The following is an 11,283-nucleotide window of genomic DNA, read 5'->3' as shown; positions in this document are numbered from 1 at the left end:
ACCCACACACACACACACACACACACACACCCACACACACACACACACACACACACACACACACACACACACACACACACACACACACACACACACACACACACACACATTCTTGTATTTGTTACCTTCTTGAGACCTCTGAAAAATGCCTACCTCTTTAGGACCACCCTTTCTAGATATATAAACATTTGTATTTACAACATTAATAATATATACATACTATGCAAATATTTAAAAAAATTGTTGTGAAAAATGAGGTGGAATTTCACATGAAAAAGGTCACAATTTCACAAGAAAAACTTGGAATTTTGGCAGTGTTATAATAAAAGTCGTCATTTTACTCAACGCAAGTCAAAATTTTACAATAAAAACTGAACATTTGTGCAATATTATAATAAAAGTTGGAATTATACTCAATAACAGTCACAATTTTACAAGAAAAGCTTTAAATTTTGGCAATTTTATGAAAATAGTCATAATTTTACTCAACAAAAGTCACAATTTTATAAGAAAACTTTAAAATGTTGGCAATATTATAGTAATAACCAGAATTTTATGACACTATTTTACAAGAACAACCAAAAAAATCGGCAATATTGTGATAAAAGTTAGAATTTTATATGACAAATGTCACCATTTTGCATTAAAAACTAATAACTAAACATAAAAAAGTAATAATTAAACAAGAAAATATTGCAATATTACAGAAACAGAAAGAATATGAGAAATTGTCCATCCATCCATCCATTTTCTACCGCTTATTCCCTTCGGGGTCGCGGGGGGTGCTGGAGCCTATCTCAGCTACAATCGGGCGGAAGGCGGGGTACACCCTGGACAAGTCGCCACCTCAATGAGAAATTGTTTCCAATTTTATAAGAAAAAAGTTGACACATTGTGAGAAAAAGACTGCTTTTAGTTGTTTTATTTTTTGTATTTATTTTTTTGCTTGAAATTGGTTTTTAATCTTAGTTATTTACTTCAAGTTATTACAGTATGTCTCCATATACATATTTGTTTTATTTTTTTAAATTAATTTTGGCCAAAGGCGTCGCATTTCAATTTCTTACGCGACCCCGAAACGGACAAGCGGTAGAAAATGGATGGATGGACACACACTTGTTATTTCATATGCTGACCAGAGGGGGAGCCCTTTTAAAACTGACACACAGTCAATTTGAAAAATCCCTTCTTTTTGGGACACCACTCATTTTGATAGATTTCAACACCAGGGGTGCAAATGAAATTAAAATGTTTAGTTTTTGTCATGTGCTTAAGGCCGATGACAAACGAGTCACGAACCACAGATGGCCCCTGTGCCGCACTTTGGGCAACCCAGCTGTAGAAGCTAACTGTTAATGGCCACTATAGTCTTAGTACCGTAGTGTATTTGTTCATCCTATGGTCACATATGGGACGCGGGTTGTCCTACGTCAACACCGGAAGTCGTAAAATCAGCTGATCACCTGGCGGGTTTTTTCGGGGATGAATAGGGAAGTCCTTCTTTAGCTGCCGTCTTGTTTTATCATATATTGCTGCCTTGGCACCTGTCAATGTTTACTTTTGTATGCACATTAAATCAACAAAAACCCTGACTTTGGAGCAATGTTCACGGACTGTAGTATTTGGCTCTCTATTAGATGCAATGGTTTTCCGTCCATATCGGGACCATGATTTCGGTCCTAACTTGTTCACCGGTCCTCATATGGAAGGTACTTTTCTTTGTTGATGTCTCAAGAATGATAGAAATACAAGAACACACACACACACACACACACACACACACACACACACACACACACACACACACACACACACACACACACACACACACACACACACACATTTAAGCGTCATTGGCCTATATTTAACGTAGTTTACTTCCAACAGAGGTGACATTTAGACACAAAGGCGTGTTTGTCTCTTTTGCTCTGTGTTTGGCTGATAAATGTACACTGATCCATCATGATAAGCCTTCAGATCTGTGATAGGTCTCAGGCTAAGAAACAAGCCAGCAGCAGACATGTTGAATGAACTTTAAGACTCCCGTCCTGGTCGTGTTTCTCTCTGCATGCTCTTATTTCTCCCTCAGCAACATAAACACACACAAGAGCGACGATGGCACACTGGTTCATCCTCTGCATTAACTTGGCTGCCCATGCATCCCAGAAGAGCACTCATGCATCCGACTGCTCAACCGCCATTGTTTAAGATTGATGGCCAGCGCAGACAGTGAGAGTGAAGAAAACTTAAAATGAGATTTTACTTGCACTGTTTTGTGTACAAACATACACATCATCATCAAAGAAGGATTTATTATTTTTCATGTGCAACCTAGGGACCTTATTGTTCCTCCTCTCTCACATCACTCATTGTACCAATTACTTTCTCTTTGGTTAAAAAAGAGACGTTTTTAGACAAATTTATGGCTTAAACCAGGGGTGTCAATATCATTTTCATTGAGGGCCACATCGCAGTAATGACGGCTTTCAGAGGGCCGCTTTTTTTTAAATGAATTTACATTATGCATGCGGGTAATAACTTGTGATTAATCATGATTAATTGAAATGCATATGCATTTGATTGCATTTTTTTATGTATAACTTGCTTTAAAATCATAAATAAAGATGACTAGCAGATATTTAACTGTTTGTTTGGTAACACTTTAATATGGGGAACATATTCACCATTAATTAATTGCTTATTAAAGTAACAAAGACTTAATTTAGAGTTATTTGGACATAGGGGAACATATAAGAGTTAGGGTTAGGGTTACTAATAAGCAATAATTCTGAGGTTATTGAGGGAAGACTCTTAGTTAATGGCTTACTGGTTGTATAATAAGGCCATGCAGAATAAGGCATTAATAAGTACTTAATAAGGACTAATTAAGAGCCAATATGTTACTAATTTGCATGTTAATAAGCAACTAATTAATGGTGAATATGTGTTCCCCATACTAAAGTGTTACCGTTTGTTTTTATCTTACAAAAATAGTTTTGCAATACAGTATATACTGTAATAACATAATTGGCATGATCAGATAATATTAAAGTTTATAATATGGATTTTATTCTGGCAAAATTGAAAGAACTCACGCATTTAGTAAAAAATAGATACCGTATTTTTTGGACTATAAGGCGCCGTTTTTTTCATAGTTTGGCCGGGGGTGCGACTTATACTCAGGAGCGACTTATGTGTGAAATTATTAACACATTAGCGTAAAATATCAACTAATATTATATAGCTCGTTCACGTAAGAGACTAGACGTATAAGATTTCATGGGATTTAGCGATTAGGAGTGACAGATTGTTTGGTAAACGTATAGCATGTTCTATATGTTATAGTTATTTGAATGACTCTTACCATAATATGTTACGTTAACATACCAGGCACGTTCTCAGTTGGTTATTTATGCCTCATGTAACGTACACTTATTCAGCCTGTTGTTCACTATTCTTTATTTATTTTAAATTGCCTTTCAAATGTCTATTCTTGGTGTTGGCTTTTATCAAATAAATGTCCCCAAAAAATGCGACTTATATATGTTTTTTTCCTTCTTTATTATGCATTTCCGGCAGGTGCGACTTATACTCCAAAAAATATGGTAAGTATTTTATTGAATACCATTTTTTCCAGGCTTTCGCGGGCCACATAGAATGATGTGTTGGGCCAGTTGGCCCCCGGGCCTTGAGTTTGACACCTGTGGCTTAAACTGTGTATGGTGGTTACACAACCCAATTGTGACATTTGTGTGCGTATGTGTGTGTGCGTGTGTGTGCGTGTGTGTGTGTGTGTGTGTGTGTGTGTGTGTGTGTGTGTGTGTGTGTGTGTTGCTACAGCCACATCATAACAAGCAAGAAAGCAGTGGTGGGCCAGCAAGGCCTTCTCTGCTGGCCTAACATAACCAGAAATCATGATCAAAATTAAAGATACAAGTATTTTTTTATTTACTTTCCCTAAATATCTAAAAGTATTCATATTTTCTTCATGTCATATTATGCTCCTTCCAGTGCTTTTGTTTTTAGTTTTAGTTTTCATCCAATCAGAATTCAGCTAGCTTATGTTGCCATGCTGTACTAAATCTGCCAGAGGCCTTCAGAATCAACAATGCGGGTGTCCGTGCACTGTAAGTGAACGGGCTCATACAGTTGATAGATAATTGCGATAGCCAATCAGATCATGAGTTGTTGTCAGTAATGCCTTCTAGCTGGCCTCACGTTGAACATGACATTTACGCGTCCTGTGATTGGATACTCACTTGGGAGTCCCAAGTGAGTATCCAATCACAAGTTGCGAAAACAGGAAGTGGCACCGCAGCCATAGAAAGCCACAGAAAACTCACTTCAACCCACAAAGAAGGAGACCAAAATGTTGATTAGGTGGCAGATATATATTTGCAAGGCCATTTTCCAGAAGGATACTTAAGAGAAACTACATCTTGTGAGACGAGGACGGCCGATACCGGAAGCTATCCCAACTACCGACTACGAGCGGTACCACTGGCTTATACGGCTTCGAATGAGTTCTACAAATTGTGAGTTCAAATATTTTATTTCTTAATTTTTTCATGTTTCATTTGTATTATACAATTCTTTTAATTTTGACAGTTTCACGTAAGATATGTTTTAATTGCTGAAGCGGGTTTATTTAATGTTAAATGCGCCGAAAAATACAACTTTTTGTACACTGTTGAGGGGTTTCAATGAACAGTAGTGTACATGTGTGTTTCTGTATAGTATCTCCAGCGGTGTCCATGTGGTGATATCAATTACGGTATTTTGAGAGGTGAAGTCGGACTAAGTAGGACATCACTGAAGGCCTGGGTGAGAAACGCAAGACCCGCCACTGCAAGAAAGTACATTCTTAGGCTTTCTACTTGTCTCAGATAATATGACTTACAGTGTTGTCGCACAGTGTGAATATTATTCTCTCTCCTGACTAACTCATCGACTTACTGCTTACACATTTTAGAACAGTCTGTATTACTTTATCTAACACATTTGAATAATGGATATTTTAAAGTTTGTCTATCGATTCAGATAATCTGTCCCCATAAATAAAGTTGATTTGATTTGATTTGATCGTATACAAGCACAATATTTTTGCTTGCCTTGTGTCATTTGTAATTTGCTGATGTGCTTGTTTGACATACAATAGATCAGGGGTGTCCAAAGTGCGGCCCGGGGGCCATTTGCGGCTCACAGCTATTTTTTATTTATTTTTTAACGGCCCTCTGCACATTCTAAAAACACTATAAAAAGAAGAAGAAACAAAAAAAGGGGAAGGAAACAGCAAACGGATGAAATAGGCTGTTTTTTCTTTTTTGTTTCCTACCTTTTCTTTTTCAACAGGTAGACCTGAAGTTGAATAAAAAAACAACTTATTTTTAAAATTGTTATTACTGGCACCCCAGCACCAAACTTGAGAGGAGCCCTAAAGGTTAAAAAAAAGTCTATATATTATATAGGTTTTGATAATTGAAAATATCAAAATGGCCCCCACATGTTTTGATTCTTCAGTGTGCAGACCTCTGTGGAAAAAGTTTAGACACCCCTGCACTCAATCTCAGTCGATCCCACTTCTGTCTTTTTTTTGTCCAAAAAGTAAAAAGTGCATAACGTTTTTTATTCAACATTTCATATTGTCTGTATTATTAGTATATATGTCTCTCTCTCTCTCTCTCTCTCTCTCTCTCTCTCTCTCTCTTTCTCTCTCTCTCTCTCTCTCTCTCTCTCTCTCTGTCTCTCTCTCTCTCTCTCTCTCGCTTAGTTTTATATATATATATATATATATATATTTTTTTTTATATCGTCTGTGTTATTAGTCTCTCTCTCTCTCTCTCTCTCTCTCTCTCTCTCTCTCTCTCTCTCTCTCTCTCTCTTATTTATTTGTATATATATATATATATATATATATATATATATATATATATATATATATATATATATATATATAATGTTCATTCATTCCAAACACATGCAATGACAATTAATTAATTTAATCCAAAAGTGAAACCTTCAGCAACAGAGTGGACACAGTGGAATATCTAATTTTATTCAAACGTTTTGTTTTTTTCATAAACACATCAATATTTTGTTCATTGTAGTTAAAACATAAAATATGCAGTTGTTTTTAATAGTGTATTTGTGTTAAAATGTATTGTAATGTATTGTATTGTAATGTACTATTGTAAAATATACTGTATTTAGTTTGTGTCCAATCCGATTCAAATATTTCACAAAAGCGTTTGTTTTGGTTTATTTTCCTTTTTTATATTCGCAGATGTATTTTAACTTAATGATATAAGGATTAAGAATATGCAATTAGAAGTAGGGATGTCCGATAATGGCTTTTTGCCGATATCCGATATTCCGATATTGTCCAACTCTTTAATTACCGATACCGATATCAACCGATATATGCAGTCGTGGAAATAACACATTATTATGCCTAATTTGGACAACCAGGTATGGTGAAGATAAGGTACTTTTAAAAAAAATTAATAAAATAAAATAAGATAAAAAAATTAAAAACATTTTCTTGAATTAAAAAAGAAAGTAAAACAATATAAAAACAGTTACATTGAAACTAGTAATTAATGAAAATGAGTAAAATTAACTGTTAAAGGTTAGTACTATTAGTGGACCAGCAGCACGCACAATCATGTGTGCTTACGGACTGTATCCCTTGCAGACTGTATTGATATATATTGATATATAATGTAGGAACCAGAATATTAATAACAGAAAGAAACAACCCTTTTGCGTGAATGAGTGTGAATGGGGGAGGGAGGTTTTTTGGGTTGGTGCACTAATTGTAAGTGTATCTTGTGTTTTTTTATGTTGATTTAAGAAAAAACTAAACAAAAAAACAAAAAACAAAAAAAAACGATACCGATAAGAAAAAAACCGATGCCGATAATTTCTAATATTACATTTTAACGCATTTATCGGCCGATAATATCGGCAGGCCGATATTATCGGACATCTCTAATTAGAAGTTAGTCATTTAATTAAGCGGAAACAGGACAGTTTAATAATTGTTTACTGTTCATTTTCAAGTTAACAAAAAATATATTTTTCCATGATTCACAATTATCTTCAATGATATATTTTGTCTACTATAGGATATTTTATTTATTTTATTAACATGACTGAATTGATCAATAAATTGACACTTTTGAATTTGAATCCAGATGATCAAGCATGTAAAACAATACCATTCTAAAAATAAACACGTAGACACAGACACACATGTCCAGCATTAGAGATGTAATGATTGATTACTTCAATTAGAAAAAAAGTTTTGATTTATATTGTGGTGCTTCGATTAATTGTTCAATAATAAAAAAATAAAATCTGGACTGCATTGACTCATGGAGTGCCCGAAACTTTAAATATGAGGACATAGTTTCAGCAGGGCCACTGCAATACAGCGAACATGAGCGCGGGGTTGTGATTGTTGTCGCCACATAGATACTTTTATTTTTATTAACGTGTTAGAAGTGCAATTGTGTGCATTTATTAGACAAAAAAAATAAAGGGGATGGCAAGCAGGAGAATATTTAAACTATAAACACGTTTTGAGGATATAAAGTGCGTTTTATCCAAATACTCGATTAACCGGACAAACTACTCAATACTCGATTACTAAAATAATCAAAACTGCAGCCCTGTAGCGTGTATACAAATATAATATGTTTAATCGTTACATTCATCTGCCTTTAATGCATACATGTTTTTTTAAGATGACTGAAATGAAGTCACGCTTATAGTTTTGTGTCTAAATTGATGTATAAAATAAATTCTAATCATCCATAAATATAGGGTCACCTCCTGACTCCGCCTCCTACACACAGCATGGAGGGTAAAGAGGGTTACTCCTCCTCTTCGTCCATTCACAGAAAAAGCAGTGAGTGAAGAAGAGAAGCTTTCTGCTCCTTGAATGGACCAAACTGAAGGTTCCTTTTTGAAATTCTGCCCGACTCAAGTGGTCACCATGAGCTGGAGGAGCTTCCACGGAGTTTTTACGCTGGTGTCAGACAACTGAGGGGCATCGACTTTGGAGAGACTTGACTCTCATAGCAGGACGCTGGATCTTTGAGCCCAGGGCAAAAGGTCAGTCGGGGCGTCTTGATTGAGAGGCTGAGAGCGTCGCAAGATAACAACGTCCATCTTTTATCCTTTTTCCTCCTGAGCCAAAATGGGTTCAGATCTACGCGACCTGAACTCTCTGCTACCTCCGGTCCCAACGGGGCCCAGTCCGAGCTGCCCGGCCCCGCAGTGGGCTCCCGTCCTGGACTTCCACACGGCCGCCTCCCCTTACTCGTCTCTGGGAGCTCCTCACACGTCCCTGGGGCCGCACTCCTTCATCAAGCAGGAGCCCAGCTGGGGGAGCACAGGTGACCCCCACCTCCACGAGTCGGATCCTCACTGCGGCCTCAGCGCCTTCACCGTCCACTTTTCAGGGCAGTTCACGGGCACGGGGGCTTGTCGGTACGGGGCCGCTTTCGGGGCGCCTCCTTCCGCGCCGCCGGCCTCCAGCCAGCCGCCTCCCGTCGGGGCCCCGCATCACCATCAGACCCCCAGCAGGATGTTCAGCAACCCGTCGTACTTGACCAACTGCATGGACACACAACCTGCAGTACGCAACCAGACAGGTAAATATGTGTGTGTGTGTGTGTGTGTGTGTGTGTGTGTTTATGTGTGTGTGTGTGTGTGTGTGTGTGTGTGTGTGTGTGTGTGTGTGTGTGTGTGTGTGTGTGTGTGTGTGTGTGTGTGTGTGTGTGTCACAGTATCCGTGTGTAGATATGCTGACGCTTCATTTCACACACATTGTGTTTACATGTCGCATCATGTTTGTGTAACTTATATCAGGCCTCAGTCACCTTAGTCTCCCACTTCACCGACATCAATGTTTATATTCAATCATATTACTGCAAAAAATACACACTTTGGAAACACCCACGTATCACTTTATCAGTTGGTGCAATAAAATAAAAGCACTAATATTATTTTTCTTTCATTGTTACTGGTCTGACTTCATAACTTAAAATGTGTCATTTTGCATATTCATATAAAAGCAGTATCATAACACATCTTAGGTAGAGGTTATAATCCTTTACTGAATTGTGACAAGGCAGAATAAATTGAGCGATGCATATTAGGCCCATGCACGATATAAAAGTTATGTCGGGGAAAAAAATAAAATTCCAACACATTTGAATAGACTCAGTAATAACAACATGAATATTGTGTAATTGTGGTTGTAGTTTTTCATACTTTTGCCAAATTCTGCAAACTGTATACCCACAATTATACATTTTGTTAAATAAATAGTGCCTCTCTTTGCAAATGCAACGCATTTGATACATTTCTTGTTTTGCATTGATTAGATTGTGCAGCTAATCATAACGTGGTCATATTACGCTCGTCAGCATAATTGTGTATGTCAATGTTGTCATTCCCTTTATTTATGTAAATACTACACATCAATTCAATGCATTTTGTAAAGCATATTTTCCTATTCCTATTGTAAATAGTATTCCTATATACAAATGGTCTTGTCTGATCTTATCACTAAAAGATTGCAGGTGTGACATTTATAATATTTAACAGCGTGGTGCCCTGCACCCCAATATCTCCCCATAAACAAATTCATAACTGAGTAGAACTTGAAGCACTGGTATTGTTTATACGGCCTCTCACTTCTACTTCAAATGAGTCACTGAGGAATTTCGAATATATTTAGGAAGCTTCAAAAGAGATGCAATAACTAACAATATTTTAAGATTAAGATTAGTTTATTTCAAAGGAGACAATGCAATTTCATAAAACACATGACTACGCATGGTTAAAAGAGCCAGAATTAGCCAGAAGGCTAGTTTTCATCTGTAGTCCCCTGGCCGTGATGTAAAAAAAAAAAAAAAAAGGCCATACAATTACAATTTCAAAGAAAAAAAGAGACAAAGATTAAAAAAGCACACAATACATATATGATATAATACAAAATAAAATGATAAGTGTACATGGTGGACACAGACAAAAATGCATATGTTCAAGAAACGTAATTATTACTAAAAAGCACGTTAATTGTGATACGGGACATTATTATTTTTTTATAAACACCCTGTACATTTACCTACAACCAACGCTGATGTAAAATATGAGGCATCTAATCAAAAAACATCATTGGGAAAAAAAAAAAAAAAAACATCATTGGAAACTGAAAATAATATACTGTATAAATCTTTACATCAATTAAAAAAATACAATATGCATGTGTTAACACATTCTTTTTCAATCAAATCAATCCACCACATATGCGGTCTTAATTTGCTCTTCTACAAGCACACATAATTCATCACATTTTATTCGAGACACTTCATTTTGAAATATGTCAACGTTACGATTTGTAGCTTCTTTTTAAATTCAATTAATCTCATTTTATCAAATCCCTAGCAACCAAACTATAATGACTCACTTAAATGTGACGTCAACGATATAATTTTGTTTATTCCCGGGATCCTTCAACGCGGGGCAAATAATGGGTGTGTGTATGCCCAGCAGATTCATTAGTAATAACATGCTTATTAAGCAGATAATTTAGGAATAACATTATAATCAAAGTAATGAGCTGACCCCTAACCTGTTTTATCTGCTCCCTGCTGTGGTTGGACGAGCACATACAAACAAAGCAACAGCAGGACTGGGGTCACACAGTAGAGCTGATAGCAAAGAAGGGTCACTCAGGGACCACCGCATCACTGCCAACCTCCCAGCAGCAACCTTGTGAGGCGGCGCTCATAAGAATATGACGACTAGTCTGTCATCATTCTTTTTGAAGCTGCACTTCTGTACATTGATTGTGAATGCAAGGTGGCATTATTTCAAATTGGAATGCATGACGTGATTTATTTTTATTTTTATATATCAAATGGAAGTATTATATTTCATTTGTTCAGCAGGAAGAGCACCTAATCACACACACACACACACACACACACACACACACACACACACACACACACACACACACACACACACACACACACACACACACACGCACACACACACACACACACACACACACACACACACACACACACAGAAATGCTAAATAAGTTTCTGTTCTCAGTGAAAGCATTTTAATTATTGACTGCCATTTGTGTATATGTGTGTTTATGTGGGAGTTTGACTTATAGCAGGGGTCTCCAAAATGCGGCACAAGCACCAATTGCAACCTGAGGCTGTTTTTTTTAGTGTCCCTCCTCGGCACATACC

General features: G+C 36.8%; 1 protein-coding gene across 5 annotated transcripts in view; it reads left to right on the top strand.

The window, feature by feature from the left end:
• The first annotated feature begins 7,839 nt into the window (after positions 1-7,839).
• The window catches only part of wt1a (WT1 transcription factor a), an 80,666-nt gene continuing 77,222 nt past the window's right edge, over positions 7,840-11,283 (top strand). The window contains exons 1-2 of one of the 5 annotated variants that reach the window (XM_061969823.2): positions 7,845-8,118; positions 8,199-8,660. In XM_061969823.2, the coding sequence (XP_061825807.2) occupies positions 8,204-8,660 (457 nt within the window). In that variant the 5' untranslated portion in view covers positions 7,845-8,118; positions 8,199-8,203. Of the gene's footprint in view, positions 8,661-11,283 lie in introns of all 5 variants that reach the window. The other 4 variants (XM_061969825.2, XM_072913937.1, XM_061969826.2 and 1 more) reach the window with 4 other exon arrangements.

The sequence above is a fragment of the Nerophis lumbriciformis genome, linkage group LG10 (assembly GCF_033978685.3).
Source record: "Nerophis lumbriciformis linkage group LG10, RoL_Nlum_v2.1, whole genome shotgun sequence".
Lineage (NCBI taxonomy): Eukaryota > Metazoa > Chordata > Actinopteri > Syngnathiformes > Syngnathidae > Nerophis > Nerophis lumbriciformis.
This window is presented reverse-complemented; position numbering and strand designations above follow the sequence as displayed.